The sequence below is a fragment of the Gopherus flavomarginatus genome, chromosome 12 (genome assembly GCF_025201925.1).
Source record: "Gopherus flavomarginatus isolate rGopFla2 chromosome 12, rGopFla2.mat.asm, whole genome shotgun sequence".
Taxonomy (NCBI): domain Eukaryota; kingdom Metazoa; phylum Chordata; order Testudines; family Testudinidae; genus Gopherus; species Gopherus flavomarginatus.
In genome coordinates, this window is record NC_066628.1 from 26,712,550 (window position 1) to 26,732,551 (window position 20,002).

The following is a 20,002-nucleotide window of genomic DNA, read 5'->3' on the forward strand; positions in this document are numbered from 1 at the left end:
GTGATTAGCCAATTTGTATGCCTGTATCATTTCTGCATCTGAAGTTAGAAATATTGACCATGTATCTGAATTTCAAAGGTGCTACTTTGAGTGTCACCCACAACTAGCCCTTCAAGTCCCTCCACTGGCTCCCAGTCAACTGCCAATGCCAGTTTAAGGCCATGGACCTAGTTTTCAAGGTAATTAATGGATCTACCCCCAGCCATGTCAAAGATCAAATGTTGATCAAACCCCTCCCACAGCTGTGCTGCTCTGTTTGGACTAATGTCAGCAGTGCCTTTAGAAGCCTCTAGGGGGCATCAGACTCAGGTGCTGCCTCCCCCAACCATGTGGCTTTGGGAGAAAGCTGCAGAGAGGAACCAGCCAAAGGTTCCAGCCCAGAGGAGCAGCTGCAGAAACAGCCAAAGCAGACACCTTTTCTACAGTTTTGACTGGACTTTCTCTGCCCTGTGTACTGATTGGCTGTTTGTTCCAACCCTCTCTTCCCTCCTGGTCTCTTCTCCTCAGCTTCACTCCCTTGCTCTGTCCCCACCACTCACTTCCCTTTCCATTTAGCTGAGCTCCTCCTAAGTAAATCCACTACCCGCATCACCACCTCCCAAAAAAACACAGTCGTGGCACTAACAAGCCACTTCCTGCCATCAGTGTTCACTGCCAGTGTGTTGGACCCCTTCCTCCACCCTAGGTCTGTCTGGTCTATTTAGATTGTAAAGGATCAGTCTGTGTACGTGCAGCACCTGGCACAACGGGGTCCCATTTCTGGTTGTCCCTGAGGCACTACTTGTAAAGAAAAGAATAAAAGCAGGGCAGGGCACAAACGATAGGTTATGTGATGAAGTCTGGGAACAGCACATAGCAGATGTTACTTGTTAGTCCCTCTAGACAGCTGTTTGGCCCCTCGGTGATACTTCCGTGGGTGCTGGAACTAGGAGTGCTGCCGCACCCCCGGCTTGAAGTGGATTCCGTCATATACAACAATTTGCCTCTCAGCACCCCCACTGTACAAATTGTTCCAGCACTCCTGACAACTTCTAGTATCCATCTCATTCAAGCCCCGATCAAGGCATCAGTTCACATCACAAGCCCTATTAGCCTCTTCATGTAGCTGGGCCAGACCCAGAGCATCTGGTGGCAACTCAGCTCAGCAGTGTGTTAAAAAGCTACAGCACTTCCCTTGCTCTCAGAGAAGAATTCAGTTTCTTCTAATTAAGGAGGTGACGGTGGTTCATCCTTCTGCCCATACAAGAGCTAAGGCAGGAACTGACCACTAGGCAAAGGTGTGCTGATGCCAGTACAAAGTCCCCCGTGCATTTAGGGCTCAACTGCCATCTCCTGGGAATCTGTGTTGGAATGGGCCATCAGCCTGCAGCAAAAGGCTTTGCAGAAGAAATCAGTCTGACCAGCATATTAGGAAACATCTGAATTCTCCCACATGCCTGTGCTGAGTGCTTAACCCCATCCTCATGGACATGGGCAATGAACACAGCTCCATGTGATGCTTTGACTTCATTCCACTCTCATTTCCATGTCTGAAGGCACTTTATAGCAGTGCAAACTTCTCCTGTGTCTTGGACCAGGCTCCTGAAGAAAAGACCAAACCTTTGAGTGGCCTCTTCTGACTGCTTAGGGTATGATTCACCCAGAGCAGAGAAGAAAGGGCTCCTGCGCAATGACTTGGATTCTACTTATTTGTAGCAATTTACAGACAGCGGAAGGAGTGCCAGAAGGAATCCATTTGCCCCTTGGAATGCTGCAGATGTCTCTAGTGTAAAAAGATCCCTAATGGCCCGAGCGAGGAAAGTGCTGACAAAAGCAAAACTGTAAAGGGCACAACGTGTGGATGAGCCGCCTGGCTTCAGGATGACAGGCCCCTCCAGCTCACACCCCAGGAGACTGGAGCCATTCTTGTCAAAGACAGCCATTGTCAATGGGGCTCCTCCAGGCTCTGCGGACGACACTCCTATTCCTAAGCCTGACACCAGCTTTAAGGGCCTGAAGCGTGCCCCCTTTCTGATAACCCTGCTCTAGTCATTAACTGTATTCTCTTAGTGCCCAGGAGTCTCAGGCCTGGATCAGGGCCCTTCTGGGCTAGTGGTGTACAAACACAGAACACAAAGGCAATCCCTGTCCCAAAGAGCTCAGAAACTCAAAGATCACAACAACAGAAAACATCTACAGACCAGTCAGCTAGGAAACAGAGAGACTGCACTAGGCAGCACGCCGGGCAGTCGGCACAGCACACCAGTCTCCTGACTGTCGTCAGGTTTCTGTAGGCATCGCATCGGAAAGGAGGGTTTTGAAGGAGAATAATGAGGTAGTGCCCATGGGGTGCTCTGCCCAAGCATGAGGCAGCCTGGGTGAAAACACACAAGGGGCTTTTTTCAAAATATAATGAGTCGTGATGGAGGCTGGGATCGTGGGCCAATCAAAGGAGAGCGTTGACAGCTCAGTAGTGAATGAGAAGTGATCGTATGGGTGGGGATCAGCTGTGCAAGTAGGGTAGCACGGTATGGTACACTGTACCAGCAAGATATTTATAGGTGGTATGGCGTACCAGAAAGAGGAGCAGCAGAACGTGGCCCCACGCCAGCAGCTCCTCCGGCCTAGCAGTACAGCCCCCAGCCCTTCCACGCAGGGTCTCCTCCAGCTGTACAGCAGCCCCACCGGAGAACAGGGCTGGGAGTGGAGCTGGCGTCGTACAGCTGCTGGAGGAGCTGCAGGCGTGGGGCCACTTGGTGGCCCCATGTTCTGCTCCTTTCCCTGCTGCGGTTCCAGGGCTCGCCCTCCCTCTCCATGGTGCTCCTGGATGCACTGCCTTGGCGCTGGGTCTGTCAGCAGGGGTTGGGCCCTGCCCTCCCTCTGGACACACCTGGGGCACAACACTAGAGGAGCAGCTGGTGAGTTCCCTCACCTTCCCAGGAGCAGTGAGACTCAGGCTTTGGGGTTCAGGCTCTGGCCACGAGGTTTCAGGCTCCAGCCCAGGCTCCGGCTGCCTGGCTTCAGGCTCTGTCCTCCAGCCCTGGGGCTTCAGACTCTGGCCCCCCATTGCCTCCCTGGCCCCCACTGCCTCCCCCGGCCGCACATCTAGGGCTTAATTTGTCTCCAAACTTGCCAGGACTGAATAAGTCCGCTGTGAAAAGTGCTACTTGTATGTTTGTTAATATCACTTTTGGCAACAGACTTACTAGCTAGCAATAATAAATTACAATGGTTTGCGTGTGTATATGTGCATATTTATTAGTTTTTCCTAAAGCTAATTAAGTATTTTAGGAAAAAGTGTGAGAGCAGCCACCAGTCAGAGTTTGTGCCCACACTCTGAGGCCACCCCTGCTCTAGAGTGATGATGCTCTCTATATGTCAACACTAACTGCTTTGCTGCTGCTTGTTAAGCAGATGAGGAAGTGAAGCCCAGGGGGTGGAGGGGAGTGGGGAAGGAAAAGGGAGGGGCGAGAAAGAAGGAGACACACAAAGACAAGGCAGGGAAGAGAAACAGAAAAAAGAGGCTGGGGAAGGAGGAGGCACACAGGTCAGAAATAGCAGCCCAAGGAGAAATAGTCCCCTAATGGAAGATGGAGAACACACAGTTCATCCTGGAGGCGCTGAGCATGACACAGACCTCCCCACCTGCAGATCGTGCTGCAGAGCCTTCACCAGCCTCAACAGCAGCAACAACCCCAGCTACCAAAGGGAAGCAAAAAGTGGGGAGAGGAGCAGCTGTCTCTTTTGTTCCCTCTCCAACCCAGAAAAGAGCAGGGAACCATCCCAGCAATCCCAGGAGAGAAGGCAGAAATGCCACCTGCCTTGTGGACCTTCAGTCTAGTTTGAGGGGTTCCTAGAAGATGCTAGATTGATAGCAATGATAAGGGACTTAAGCAGTAACCCAGGCAAACCCACTGATCTAGGGGGGGAACTCACTGCACAGAGTGGTATTGGCCCTAAACTTGTATCTGGGCCATGGAGCAGAATTCAGATCTCATTGCACCATGACTTTAAGAGCCCAGCTCCACCCCCAGCTCGGTGCTCACCACAGTGCAGTCTGAGCACCCAGACGAGTCACGTGGGCCTGCCACACGGCTCCACCCCTGTTTTTGCTTCCCCAGACTTTTCCCTGGCTGCTCTCCCAGAGCTGTGATGGGCGAGTGGGGCTGGCTATGGACATGGGCTGGGCAAGGTGCTGAGCATACTACGTGGCCCATGACCAGAATGGAAGCAACCCAGCTCTGCTCTATTCTGAGCTGCTGTGGGGCAGGTGCACAGTCAGCATTTCCACCTGCTGGAGTTCCCAGTTCAAGAGAGCAGCTTGGAAGCTGGGAACTAGACTAAGGGAATGAAGCCTGAATTGCCCTGGTCTAATTCTAGGCAACGGTCTCCATACAGCCCTGCTAAAGCCGGCAACATGGTGGGGATTCTAGATGGGGAAAATTCCAGGACAAAGTGCATGGCTAGGAGCAAGCGAGCAGAGGGAGCCATGGGAAACAGGCAGCTCACAGTTGCTGCTCTGTCGTGCTGCCAGCCTCAGCATCTTCACTCACAGGCACTGAAAGTCCCACTCCTCAGCAAGCTTTGAGACTCTCAGACAAGACTCTTTGGCAGCCCAGGAAGTACCATGTACATTAGGGACAAAGGCAGCTCCCTCTCCCTGGATGTGAATGGTCTCAGAACCTCACCAGCCCCTCCCTCGAGAGACCACAGGCAGGACAGTGTGGTTTATCAGTCTGGAAAGGAGAGCCCTGCTGGGGCAGCAGTCAGGGGGAACATTAGGGCCTGAAACATAATGGGAAGAAAGAATATGTACAAAATAACTTGTGTATCAGAACCTGTCTCTGCATCAAACATCATCTGTACCAACGTCATCTGCACCCCACTGCAGAGGGCTTCTCCTGTCTTGTCCCCTGGAAACCCGCTAGCAGTCTCCTGAGCTCTTTTGGGATGTGCCAAGACAAAACTATATGGATACACAACTTTAAGGCAAACTGTGGGATAAGAGAGGACAGAAACCTCAGGCTCTGCCTATTCTTGTGCTCCGAAGAAGTGGCAACGAGCTTATGGCAGCAGCTGCAGACAGGGTGACCTTGTGCCCTGAAACATCCATAAGCAACAAAGCCCAGCACCTGCTGGGAATTAGAGTGCATCAAAATACCAGCCATGCTTAGTACAATTAATGAGCTGGCCCTGGTTCCCCAGCTCCAATGGGGAGGGTTGGAAGCACATTGAGTAGCACTGGCCAGTTTGTTCACATGCAGATCACTCTCTCCCCTCATGCCCTGCTCAGTATAAGCCAAGGTTTTCTTCTTACACTTGTTAATTTAACTAAATGTTCATCTTATAGGAAACAAAATGCTTTCTCCTGCACATGGTGCAAACGAGACCGTGGGTGATCAGAGAAAACAGAGCTTCAATTGGCAGCAAGTTCTTTCCACTGTGCTGTTTATCAGTCATGCAGCAGCAAGTTTAGAACACAGACAACCTAGTACAGTCTATCTGATCAAAAATGAGCTGACTTTTCCCCACAACTGTATTAGAGAAGAAACAGTGACACCTGAAAGTCTCCAGCAGGATTACTAGTACTGTCCATTCATTTTTCACTTGCTGAAGCACCTCTTGCCAATGAATTTATAGAGTTTCATCGTCAGAGCTGCTTTCTCTTATCTCATTGTACCTCAACATCAAGCTGTCACCAATGGATAAAGACTCCCTAGAGGGCACAAGGCAGATCATGGTCACAGTGCAGAAAATTGGTGGCGCAGTGGGGCTAAGGCAGGCTCCCAGCCTGCCCTGGCTCCGAGCTGTTCCAGGAAATGGCTGGCATGTCCCTGCGGACCCAAGGGGGAAAAGGGAGGTTGTCTCCACGCGCTGCTCTTGCCTCCAATGCCAATTCCACAGCTCCCATTGGATGCTCCTGGTCCCCCTACCTAGGAGCCACTGCCAGAGAGATGTGCTGGTTGCTTTTGGGAGCTGCCCGAGGTAAGCGCTGCCCGACAGGAGCCCGCACCCCCTCCTGCATCCCAACTCCCTGTGCCAGCCCGGTGAAAGTGAGTGCAGGTGGGGGAGAGCGAGTGATGGAGGGAAGGGGATGTAGTGAGTGGGGTGCAGCCTTGGGGGAAGGGGTGAAGTGGGGGGCAGGGCCTGGGGCTGAGATGTGCGGGCTTGGGGGGGTCCCTGAAAAATTTTACATCGAAATGGGGATCCTTGGGTTGCTAAAATTTGAGAACCGATGTGCTAGAGGAATGGGTGCAGAGAAGTGGATTGTGAAATTCTTCAGTCCATACATGAAGGCAGGGTGTAAATCCTTAACAAATCCTTAAAGAGCTTTTCTCCCAAGTGTCTCTCAGGCATTTGAGTTAAATGGGTGATTTAAAAAAAAAAAAGAGACTTATAAATAGCCCAACTAAAAAATCCTTCCCTGAGTGCTCACATCTCAGTTCCCTGCCACTTGTGATGCCTTAATCCCACCTGTCCTCCTGTCATACATATAGACTTCTAGGAAAGGCCGGATAGACCTAACCTGAATCTCTAATATAAAACACTAGAAGGAAAAAAAAATTAAATAAAAGATCTTCAGCCCCTTCTTGATTCACCTCTCCTATCCTCACATACACACGCCAAAAAAGGTAATTATTTTTCCCCTACAAAAATCACTAGCTTCGGGGCACTTTAACAACTAACTTGAGGGATGCAGACAACCTACCTGGTAACCTTAGCAATGCAGTCTCCACCACCAAAAGACCAGTACTCCCTGCTAACTGTTATTAGTCAGGAAGTAAGGGATGCCTTTGGAACTTGCAGGCCAAAGCTCCCACAGAGCATCCAGAGTTTCAGGAAATACAAACCATCAAAAGTAACTGGTGAAGACATTATTTTGAAATGTATTTGCTCTTGCTGCTCACTCCCCTCCTCCTGTATCCAGAGCTCCATCTATGATCCCACGATCACCTTCAAAGCAACTACTTCTGATGACAGGAGTTCAAGCAAGTCTTAAACTGATATTTTCCTGTTACAGGGCCTAGTAAGAAAACATGAAAGTACAACAGAGGCCAAACGATTTCTGACTGTAATGCTGGGAAATATCAGCAGGTTGCACTGGGTCCCTAATGGAGCAAAATGTTTAATGCCCACAATGTGTTCTACACTGTACAGAACACAAAAATAAGGACAGGCCCTGTCCCAAAGAGGCTACAGTCTAAAGGATTATGACATGCAAAATGAGGACTTGAGGGTTTGGATTTTTTTTTAAATCTTTCTCATAATTATTTACAACCTCAGGGCTTGTGGGCAAAAAAACATTAAATGGGGAGGGTAAGGACTTTGAGAAACATCATAGTGGCACTTGCACCTTTAAGGTGCTGGGTGGTGTCTTTTAAAATGATATCTAGCCTGTTTTCGTGTTATGGTTACAGGCAGCAGGGAATGGAGTGTCCTCAGCATAACGACAAGATCCTCAACGGAGCTAGTAAGGAATACTTTGACAATTTTTTTGTTTTTGTTTTTTTTTGTTTGGCACACATGGGTTTCAATGAAACTTTCATTGAGGTTCTCAGGTCCAGCAAGAGAGATCCCAGAATAGCTGGGTGGATGGGATATCTAGGCTGTAGGAGAGCCAGCTACAAGTCTCTGCTCTGCCCTAACTACTGGGCAAGAGAGTCAGTCTTGCTCTGGGCCAGTGAATAATACAAAGTGGAACAGCTTCACCAGGAGAGACAGAGGCAGAATAACCAGCAGTCAGGGTGCTCACCTGGGATGTGGGAGAAGCAAGTTGAAGTTCCTGCTCTGACAAATAAGGCTAGTCTGGAGTTGTTCTTTCCTCCTCCCACCTCTTTAAATAAAAACATTTAGAAGGTCTTGAATTCATCTCAAAGCAGAATGGAAAATGTTTTGAAATCTCAAATTTCCATAAAATAGAAGAACTGTTTCCTGTCAGTTCTAATTATGAATACCTGTCTGGATTTGACAGTCAGCATCTACAAACAGATCTATGACAGATTCAAGATTTAAAGCATGAGACTTCCTTTGGAAATCACTTCTCCTGGAACATTACACATGACAGCCACTACTGGACTGCCACCGTAAGAAATAACCCTCACAAACAATAACCCTCAACAGCTGAGAATGAAGGTTAAATTCTACCAAGACACAAACATGCACAGTGCAAACTGATCCAAGGAAATTCTTCGTGAGAACTTAAAACAGAAAAAAACTTTAATCTATCCAGCATTTCAGAGGTAGGAAAGATCTCTTAGTTCCACAAGAATCTTCTTACATTAGAATGCACCCTATTGACAAAGATCTGTTGAGGCACATTCCAAACTAATACTCCTTACAGACATGCAACTTGTTCTAAACAAAGTAACCTTTTCATTTCCCCAAACCCTCTGCAGGAAAGAGGGGGTTAAGATGCACTGCCATTTCCCAAAGCTTTGTAATGGAAAGTCTATTTTCTAAGCTTAGTTTTCATCCAGTTATTCAGATTTTTTGAAAGATGAAAAAAATACATATTAGACACAGCACTTGCCCTGAATCAGAAAATTGGCCATTTATTCTTCGTCCTAGAATCAGCACAAGACTGCTCCTGATTGTACCTAAAATCATAGAAAGGTAGGGCTCGAAGAGACCTCAAGAAATAAAGTCTAGTCCCCTATGCTCAGGCAGGACCAAGTATACCCTAAACTATCCCGGAGAGATGTCTATACAACCTGTTCTTAAAAGCCTCCAATGCTGAAGTTAGGGTTTCCTCCCCACACTGAACTCTGGGGTACAGATGTGGGGACCTGCATGAAAGATCCCTAAGCTTAAAAGTACCAGCTTAGGTTAAAAACTTCCCCAAGGCACAAATCCCTTCCTTGTCCTTGGACAGCATTACTGCCACCACCAAGTGATTTAGACAAAGATTCAGGAAAAAGACCATTTAGAGTTCCTATTTCCCCAAAATATCCCCGCAAGCCACTTCACCCCCTTTCCTGGAGAGGCTTGAGAAAAATATACTAACCAATAGGTTAACAAAGTGAGCACAGACCAAACCCTTTGGTTTTTAGGACACTAAAAATCAATCAGGATTTTAAAAGAACTTTATTATAAAGTAAAGAGAATCACATCTGCAAAATCAGGATGGAAGGTAACTTTACAGGGTAATAAAAGATTTAAAACACAGAGGACTCCCCCCTGGACTCACCTTCACATTTACAAAAAAACAGGAATAAAACTACCTCTTACCACAGGGAAAATTCACAAGCTAAAACAAAAGATAATCTAATGCATTTCCTTGCCTTTACTCACAATTTTTGCAATTTTAGATGTATCATTTCAGGTATCTTTTTAGGAGCTGGTTTACCTGCTTGGTCTCTCTCTCTCTGTCCCAAGAGGGAACAAACAAAGAAAGCACAAACAAAACCTCCCCCCCACCCCACCATTTGAAAGCATCTTCTTTCCCCCTTGGTCCTTCTGGTCAGGGGCCAACTAGATTAATTGAACTGATTAACCCCTTATAGGTAAAGATTCAGTACATCTGGCCAGGAGGGATTTTGTTACTGCATACATAAAGGTTGTTACCCCTCCCTTTATGAGAGATGAGAATTCCACAACCTCCCTAGGAAGCCTATTCCAGAACTTAACTACCCATACAGTTAGAAAGTTTTTCCTAATATCTAACCTAAATCTCCCTTGCCAAAGATTAAGCCCATTACTTCTTGTCCTACCTTCAGTGAACATGGAGAACAATTGATCGCTGTCCTTGTTATAACAGCACTATATTTGAAGCTGCTATCAGGTCTCCCTTCAGTCTTCTTTTCACAACACTAAACATGCCAAGGGTTTTTTAACCTTTCTTCACAGGTCAGTTTTTCTAAATCCTTAAATCATTTTTGTTGCTGTCCTCTAGACTCTCACCAATTGGCCCACATCTTTCCTAAAGCATGGCACCCAGAAGTGGACACAGTACTCCAGCTGAGGTCTCAGCAGTGCCAAGTAGAGCAGGACAATTGCCTCCCATGTCTTACACACGACACTTCCATTAATACTCTCCAGAATATTAGCTTATTTATTTTGCAATTGCATCAGTTGGCTCATATTCAATTTGTGATCCACTAAAACCACCAGATCCTTCTCAGCAGTACTACCAGCGAGTCAGTTATTCCCCATGTGATATTTGTGCATCTGATTTTTCCTAAGCATTGAATTTAATCTTGATTCTAAACCAATTCTCCAGCGTGTCGAGGTCATTTTTCATTCTAAAGTGCCTGCAACCCCTTGCTCTCATCCATATATTTTATAAGCACACTCTATTATCCAAGTTATTAATGAAAATATTGACTAGTACTGGACCCAAGACTGACCCATTACACCTCACTAGATACATCCTCCCACTTTGACAGAAACCATTGCTGGCTACTCTTGAATACAGCCTTTCAACCAATTGCACACCCACTTTATAATAGTTTCATCTAGACCACACTTCCCGAGTTGGTTTATGAGAATGTCATGTGGAACTGTGTCATATGTTACTAGAATCAAGATACATCATGTCTACCGCTTCTCCTTTTTCCACTAGGTCAGTAACCCTGTCAAAGAAGAAAATCAGGTTGGTTTGGCATGATTTGTTCTTGACAAATCCATGTTGGTTATTCCTCATAATTCTATCAGCTAAGTAATTACAAATTAATAATTTCTTGCAGTATCTTTCTAGGTATTGAAGTGAGGTTGGTTAAAGTTTTTTCGTTAATTAAAAAAAAGATTTGTTGAAGAACAAAAAAACTTCAAAAACAGACTTCAATGAGAAACTGCAGAACTGGAATTAATGTGCAAACTTGACACCATCAAATTAGGCCTGAATAAAGACTCGGAGTGGCTGGGTCACTACAAAAAGTAATTTCTACTCTGTTGATATTCACCCCTTTTTGTCTACTGTTGGAAATGGGCCACATCTACCCTAATTGCATTGGCCTCGTTAGCACTGACCCCCACCCCTCTCCACTTGGTAAGGCAACTCCCATCTTTTCATGTGCTGTGTATTTATACCTGCCTACTGTATTTTCCACTCCATGCATCTGATGAAGTGGGTTATAGCCCACGAAAGCTTATGCCTGAATAAATTTGTTAATCTCTAAGGTACCACAGAATTCCTCATTGATACAGAGTAACGTGGTTACTCCTCTGAAACCTGTCATCACGCAAGGACGGTATAAGGACACCATTAAGGCCCTGTGGAGTGCTGAAAAGTGTTACTGACAACATTGAAGGGGATGTCGAAGTAGCAAGGAATACAGGAGACTCTTCCCTTAACTTCTGATTTAAGGCCTGAAGAATCTTTAATTGTCATTGATAAAGTTTTAGTTTGTGTTATTTTGCTAAGGATTGAAGCTCTCCTCAAAGCAGTTGGCTGGATCATACACAAATCCTGATAGGGCTTGGCAAAGAGTTCTCAGGCTCTTTAAAACACAGTAACTGTACAAGACAGCTTTAGACTGCCAAGCTAAGAGAGAAGCCTCTCTGCTGTGGATGTGCCAGTGACAAGGAACACATTGTAGCCTTATGGGTAGTAGAGTGGCACTGTGCACTTTTGACCAGGACTGTTCACATGTCCATTTAAATATGGATTTTAGCCATTTCAAAGCAACTGTCAAAGCACAGTGAGAAGTCGCTGCATTCTCTGTCCTCAGTGTGCTGCACTGGATAAAACACTCACTTTGCTCCCTTTGAATGTGGTATTTAGATTTGATAGCCACTGTAAGGTCCACAAAAAATCAACTGCATGCAACATAAGAGTCATTCCTTTATTTTACAATCAGAGCATTGCACACATTTTACCTGATCAATAGCCGTGGGCACATACACTCACTGATCACTCCTCCACTCCATTATTCAGTACTTCATAACTGTCAGACTAAAAAGCTGCAGGCGGCTGGTTACACCAGAAGAAAATCCATCCCCAACTCATAACCTATTTCATTACTAGTAAGAGTAACACCATTCTACATTAGGACATTGGAAACCTTGCCTGGAAGTGATGCTGCATCCCTGGGCTTGAGCCCAAAGATACTCAGTCATTGTACAGGGCTGGTCCCACAAGTGGAAGAGGATGTGCCTTCAGTACTCTCCTGTAAACCACAGGGTAGGAGTGCTATTAAGGCTTGTTACTATGGCCAGAACATTACAAGTGTCTGTACAAGATCAAAAGGCACTGCAGAGAAGGGGGGGTGGGAAGGGAAGAGCCCTTTGGGATGCCAAAGTCTCTGCAACTTACATCAGAGAACAGCTTTCCCTGCAGAGAGTAGTTCTCACTTATCTCTTCCCAAAAGTGAGCGCATAACTGATGCAGAGGTACCTTCACCAACAAAAATAGTTTTGTAAACATTTTAAATTCTTTGCTCCCGTGTTCCATAAAAGTCTCAAATAAGTTCCTTATTCTGCAGCATGGTCATTGCTGCCAAATACACCCAATGGGAAAAGTTATGTATAAATTTCTGATAAGCAGCTACATTTCACAGAAATAAACACAATATATCTTTCTTATTTGGAGAGGAAATGTGTGACATAAGGACACAGTCTTATAAGTTCAGTGCAGTTGAAAGCAAAGACATGTCAGTCCAATTGGAGCCTGCCTTACAGTTTGACTTCGCACCGTTCTTTGCAGATCTTTATTTTAGCTGGGCTTATACTGTCTCATGTGGGCAGCAATAGAAGTGGCAATCTCAGAATTCTTCTTGTTCTGGCCATAGTAGTCCACAAAGCCTCCATCTGGCCCAATGAGGTACATAATAATTGTGTGATCCACCTGTAAGACAGCAGAGAGCAAGTTTGTGCTGCAGGTCCTGAGTGTCACTCAGAGGGCAGTACGGGTTAGTGCCCTGATTAGCCTTTCAATCAGATTATCTCTGACTGTAGATTCACCACGAAGAACAGACTCTAGTTACGGACTAGAAACGGGCTAAGCAGGAGGAAATTGGAGAACAAGCTGTAAATAGGTAGGGTGAAGAGGCACTGCAAGTAGCAGAGCCTTGCAGGAGTTGTAGGCAGCTTCCCCCATTCCAGTCTTCAAGCAGGGTAAGTACAGAGGACAAGATGGAATGAGAAAATGAGGCTTGACCTGTTTTTCCACTAACTTTTCCCTCCTCCCAGCTCTTCTGAAGCCCAGATTAAGAGGAGAAATTCTTCCTGCCCTGCTGGCCTAACATCTCAATGTGCGCGAGACCCTCTCACTCCTTGCTGTCCTACAACCCTGGCTCCTGCAGTGAGACAGGCACTTGAATCCAGACCTTCGCCTGATGTAAACGAAAGGGATATGGTGTGGAGATGCTGCAGTAAACCAAATTCACCCAGAGCAGATAGTGAGGGCAATAACATTATTGAGAAAAGTGAGCTATGGAGAGAAGGCCTTGTGTATACCAGGAAAGGCATGTGTACCCTGCCATGGGGCTCCCTCTGCTGGCTACACTGTGCTAGCATTCAAAGATGCTTCAGCTGCCTTTCAAGCAGGGTGGAAAGGTTTAAATCAAGGCAATATACATTTTTATTTTTATTTTTCAAAGTTCACTCACATAAATCTGAGATTTTACAAAAGTCTTTTAAGTTTAAAATATGTGCTATTGCAACTTAAATGTATAATTAACTCAGTTATAAATGTTTAAATATCACTCTCCTGGTAGGGTCTCTTCTCTGAGCTTTACAAGATTGCTATGGGCAAAAGTAGAATTGAAAACTAAGGCTGTGATCCTGCAAACACTTACGAGGGTACCTAACTTGATTAACATGAACAGCTCCACTGATTTCAGTGGGGCTACTTTTGTGCTTGAAGTTAGATGTGCACATAAATGTAAGCGGCATCACAGACAAATTGTATTAAAACTTCTCATAGCTGCATAAAATCTTTGAAACTTCAAAACAAAACTGCTTCAGTGTTAACAATGAAAAGTGTATGCAGTGTTGTAGCCATGTTAATCGCAGGATATGAGAGACACAAGGTGGGTGAGGCAGTATCTTTAATTGGGCCAACTTCTGTTGGTGGAAGATGCAAGCTTCTGAGCTACACAGAATTCTTCAAGTCTGGGGAAGGAAGAAGAGTATCTGAGCTAAGCACAGGTTGGGACAGATTGTTAAGCAGGAGCCCCGTAACTTGAAATGAAGTGGATAATTGGGGGTTAGGCTGTTGTGCATGAAGAGTTTGAAGTGTGGGTGAAGCCGGACAATCACTACACTCTAGAATGAACTTACACAGAAAAAAAAGATAAAAGACAAAAGCACCACATCACCCATGGGCAAACACTTTTCACAAAGGGATTACTCCATATTAGATCTTTCAGTACTTGTCCTCAAAGGAAACCTGCACAACACCTTCAAAAGATGAGTCTGGGAACTTAAATTCATTACAATTCATGGGACAACTTCCTTAGTCCTCTCTATCCCAACAATCTGCAATCCACTCTATTAAAAACAGAAGCCACCGACCCTTTACACAGGGCAGCAGCTCAGGTCAGCATCAACCCATTTTCTTCTGAGCACTGATCTGCAAGCACACTATCATGAGAGCCTCCAGCGTTTGCAATGGAGAGCAAACTGATCAAGCTTTTTGCAAAACAAGCTGCTTCAAACTACCTGTAACCTGCAGGGCAGGCAGTAAAGTTTTCCCACAGTCCTGGGACTAGAGCGGCCACATCTGAGCAGGGTCGGGGGCAGAGAATGGTGGTTCTAGGGACTCGTAAATAGTTCCTATGACTTGGGTCTGCACACTGCAGTGCGGACTCCAGAGCCATAGATTCGAGCATGGGTTAGAAAACAATCTTTAGGTAGGGTTAAAAAACAAAATGTAGATGCTCATGTCCAGGGTTCCCTAGCACAGGTCAGCTGACTCAATTTCCACCAACTCTGGGCTTACACTGCAGTGCAGATATCCCTCTGCTACCTTACAGACCTGAAGAAGAGCTCTCTGAAATTGCTCTCACCCACATATCTAGAGTATGTCCGCAGAGAATGTAAGGCCAAGCTTTTGCCTAAGCTCAAGCCTAACGCCCCTTGCGTCCACACCCCATTTGTGTTAACCTAGGGCTCAAACCTAGGGTCCCAGGACCTTGCAGGACTGTAGGGTCCAAGCCAGTGTTAAGCTGGGATCTAGGATCCAAGCCTTATTGCTTTTCTGTGTGCACACAGCCCCAGAAGTCTTCCAGATGTATCCCAGAGTTCCTTGGGGCAACTTCCTTAGTCCTCTCTATGCCCACAATCTGTGGTGCTGCCTATTGCACTCTATTGCAAACGGAAGCCACACCTCTCTTTGCAAACAGCCTGCACCAAGTAGTTCAGATCAGTGTTGACCCATTGTCTGCTGAACACCAGCAGCCTGCGCGCACACTACCAGAGATCTTGCAAAATTTTCAGTAGAGACTGATCAGAACAAGCTTTTTGCAAAGAGAGCTGCTTCCTGGTGACAAGCGCACAGCCAGTTTTTGGTGCACACTGCCGGGGCACCCCTGCACATGCAGCCCCAGGGCAGGGAGGGGCAGACAGCAGAAAGGGGACTACGCAGGTGCCCTGCAGGGAGGAGAAGCAGCAGAGCTCCCGACTCAACATGGTGATAGAAGGGATGACCCCCAACACCTCAGCTGCTCCGCCACTTCGTCCCGCTCTGCTCTCTGTCTCTTGCTCCCGGCCCCCTTGCCCTCACAGGGGCTGTGTGTTCAGAGATGCCTAGCCAGTGTACACTGTCAGGGTGGTGACTGGGAGCCAGCCCCAAAACTTCCTCACAGCCTCCCAGGGATCCCTTATCCCTGCCTCCTGGGCGGTAGGGCCAGGGCAGGGATAAGGGACCCCTGGGGGATACTGGAGCACAGTACATCCCAAGTCCTGGGGATACCTCTCATACCCAACTAACCAAAACACTTTCATTGAACAGCCCATTTTAAAAATTAAAAGTTGCAAAGTTTCATTTTAATCATTTGGCAACCCTGGCAGCACTTATGTCCTAATTATCCTCTGAACAGGTGCACATGGGCATTTTCCTGCCACTGTGACTCGCGTAGAGGGAGAGAACCCAATTCTCAAATTAGATGGTAGAGTTCAGTATAAAGCTTTCTACTGACACAGCCACCAAAGGAACTAATTATGCAGTTTATGTACTCATGTGCTCCTTATTGACCCGAGTCCCATCAACAGCACCGTCAGTTAGGAAAAAGGGTGGGCACTAATATTTTCCCACTGTGCAACACATGCTCAAGTGCCAACAGGGGGTGGTGCGGTGCTAGGTACTCTAGGTTAGGGTTATGTTGACTCAGGTCTGTGCACTACAGTGTGGATTCCAGAGCCCTAGGTTTGAACACAGGTTGGAAAATCCTTAACCTAAGGTTAAAATGCAGTGTAGACGCTCAAGCCCAGGGTTCCCTGACGCAGTTCAGCTGACTCAAGTCCCACTAACCCAGTGGTTCTTAAATTATGCATCAGGCCTCCAAAGTGGGCTGCAACCCTGTTTTAATGGGGTCACTAGGATTGGTGTCAGATTTGCTGGGTCCCAAGGCTGAAGCCAAAACCCTTGAGCTTTGGCTTTGGCCCCTCAACCTGGGGCAGCAGGGCATGGGTGGGCTCAGGCTTCAGTCCCCCATCCTGGGGTCATGTGGTAATTTTTGTTGTCAGAAGGAGATGCGGTGCAATGAGGTTTGAGAACCCCTGCAAACATAGCCTTGCACTGCTGTGTAGACATACCCTAGTGACTTCATCCTGGTCAGGTCTTGTGGCTACTACTTCCTCCTCCTCCTCCCCTTGGCTACTGACATCACTTCCTATTTCTTTAAATCCAGCTCTGCACTCGCACCATCTTCACATGGTTTCCCTACTTCTCTGATCACTCCTTCAGTATCTCATTCAGTGCATCCCCCCAGCCCCAGTCATTGTTCTTGGCCCACTCTTCTCTCACCGCCTCTACATCAGGAGTGGGAAAACTTCTTAGCCTGGGGGCCACATTAGGATTCTGAAACCGCATGGAGAGCAAGGGTGTAGTGTATTAAATTGCTCCCCGTAGGAATGTGCTACTTCTGGTATACAACTTACAGCTGCCAATCCTGGTACTCCATAAGTAGCACCAGGGCCGGTGCTTCCATTTAGGCGACCTAGGCGGTTGCCTAGGGCACCAGGATTTGGAGAGGTGGCATTCTGCCGTTCTCAGTGGCAATTCGGCAGTGGGGGGTCCTTTCCCGCTCCGGGTCTTCGGCAGCAATTCTGCAGCAGGTCCCTTACTCGCTCCGGGACCCGCCGCTGAAGTGCCCCGAAGATCGGGAGCGCAGAAGGACCCCCCCGCAGAATTGCCACCGCTGACCAGGAGCGCGGAAGGACCCCCACCTAGGGCGCCAAAAACCCTGGCGCCGCTCCTGAGTAGCACATTCCTACTGGGAGCAATTTAATGAACTACACCCGGTGGCTCTTACAGCCATGCTCCCCACAACCAGCTTGCAGCACCATACCCCAGAGTGCTGCCAGCACGGCGAGCTGAGGCTGCAGGGGAGGGGCCAGGGGCTAGCCTCCCCAGCCGGAAGCTCCAAGGCCAGGCAGGACAATCTCACGGGCCAGATGTGGCTCGTGGGCCGTAGTTTTCCTACCTCTGCTCTACATGCTCTTATCTGCAAGCACAACCTTAAATCATCTACCACCCTGTGGGGAAGCTCTCCACCTTCGTTCAATTCCATATCTCAGTAACTGGTATCTCTGTGGATATCCACCTGCCAATTTAAACTCAGCAGACAAAACCAAACTCTTGATCTGCCACCTCCCCTTCTCACCACTTGAGGATAACACCACCTTCCTCCAAGTTACTCAGGCCTATAACCTGGGTGTTGTCTTTGACTTCTCTGTATTCAGGCCATCTCTAAAGCTTACTTATTCTTCCCATACATCCCTTAGATCTACCCTTCTCCCTTTGCCAATATTGCTGAAACTCATCCAAGACCTTATTTAGTATCTTGACTACTATAATCTCCTTTTCTCTGGTGTTAACTACTGCTCTCTCTCATGCCTCAAATCCATTCAAAACACTGTTGCAAAACTCTGCTTCCTGGTTCATCACTTGGGACTACCTCACCCCTTGCTGAGTCCAACTTCCTGCATGCCATACTTCCACAAACACAAGAATTTTGTCTTCACCTCTAAGATCTTTCACAGTACTACCCTGCCCCACCTACCTAATTTAGTCACTTGTGGTGTCAATCCCCCCCTTCACAATGCCAACATTCCCAGGCTTTACTGTGCACCGATCTGTAAACAGCTCCACATTTTCTTCCATGCTGCAATTTACACATGCAGAAAGTCTTCTATTGACTGTAGACACTGACTTATCTTCCTTCAAATCCCACCTCCATCTACAAAACCCTGCCAGCTGATCATAGCTGGGCAATGATGAGCTGACCATCCTACTCCTTTAATTCCCAATTCCTGCCATTCCCCTTCACCCTACCTCCACCTCCATTTGCAAGCAAGACCAAAACAATACCACATGGAATTAAATTCATGTTAATTCATAACCAATAATTGCATGTTATTCGCCGTGCCCACCTTTTGTGTGCCTCCTTTAGAACATGAGCTCACCGGAGCAAACAATGCCTCTGGGTAAGTCTACACAGCAAAGAAAAAACCACAGCTGGCCCATGCCAGCTGACTCAGATTCATAGGACTTCCGCTGCAGGGCTGTTTCACTGCTGTGCAGATTTCCAGGCTTGGGCTCTCAGAGACCCACTCACCCTGCAGGGTCCTAGTCTACACAGCAATGAAATAGCCCTGCAGCCCAAGCCCTGCAAGCCTGAGTTGGCTGGCCTGGGCCAGCCGTGGGTTTTTCTTTGCTGTGTATATATACCCATCATCTGTGTTTGTACAGTATCCAGCACAATGGTGCCTTGGTCCCAGTTTAGGTCTTTGGGGCTAATTCCCTTAATGTAAACATTTAGTAGGAGCAATAAATAAAATAGGCATATGTTATGCAGAATCTTAGATTAGATTATCTTCTGGCTTTAAAATCAGTGAATGAATCTGAACAATAGAGGACTCAGGCATAGGCCCTGCTTTTACTTACTATGTAGTCATTGTCTTCATCCTTGGGGCCTGAGCTGTAATACACACGATAGGCTCTGGCCACCTGCTCAATCTGCTCTTTGGTACCAGTCAGTCCAATCAGTTTGGGAGAAAACTCTAAACAGAAATGCAACATATTAGCTATGCTAAGGTTCCTGCCACCCAGAACCAGCTTTGGTAGAGCCCAGCCATCATTTTAATCACAAAAGAAAGCAATGAGTACAGAACAGCTACACAGTGCAAGGAAGAGAAAGGCAAATGATACCTTTAACGTATCTGGCAACGGCTTCTCCAGTGTCCCTCTCTGGGTCAATGGTAATGAAGAGGGGGGTCACATTTGGCAGAGATGGGATCTGGTCTGTCACCACAAAGATTAACAGTTAATATTGCTCTCAACAGGCCCAATGCCACAGCTCACCCCCCACATAATGAGGCTATAGCCAAACTCATAATACACAGTGAGTATACAGGGTCCTTTTTGGCACAGACTGAAATGGTGACCACTCTGGAATGATATTGGGCAGGTTAAATAACATCTAACGAACTTTTTTAAAGGCCAGGGAGCAAGTGCAATGAGATAAAATGGCGTTCTCCAAACCCTTGTGTCTGCCCTGGGGGTCCCTTCTCCTCAAGTAGAGATCCTACATCCATTTACTAGGGCTGACAGGCCAACTGAGGTGCAAGGAATGCAGATTGTAACCAAGATCAGGCATTTTGAGAAATAATAACCACTTCTCCCTGTTGAAAGGAGATGGTATTTTGCATTTCAGCATCTATCCTGCTACCGCCTCCTTCCAAGAGAGCAATGCCACATCATGGAGACATCAGGGAAGGCTCCTCCTGCAGCAGTAGCACAAAGAGCAGCAAAAGCTACCTGCTGTTGCAACACTGCACATTCCTACAGGGGAAAGGGTTATCTGCCTCTCCTTAACATATTAGGTTTGCTTCTGGGGAAGCTGACAGAACCCGTCGTCAA

The 20,002-nt window shown here is 46.9% G+C and overlaps 1 protein-coding gene across 1 annotated transcript in view; it reads right to left on the reverse strand.

Annotated features, from left to right (window-relative positions):
• The window catches only part of LOC127032228 (myosin-3), a 65,399-nt gene that overhangs the window by 37,094 nt on the left and 8,303 nt on the right, over positions 1-20,002 (reverse strand). The window contains 2 exon segments of the mRNA XM_050919345.1: positions 19,028-19,143; positions 19,292-19,384. Of these exon segments, the coding sequence (XP_050775302.1) occupies positions 19,028-19,143; positions 19,292-19,384 (209 nt within the window).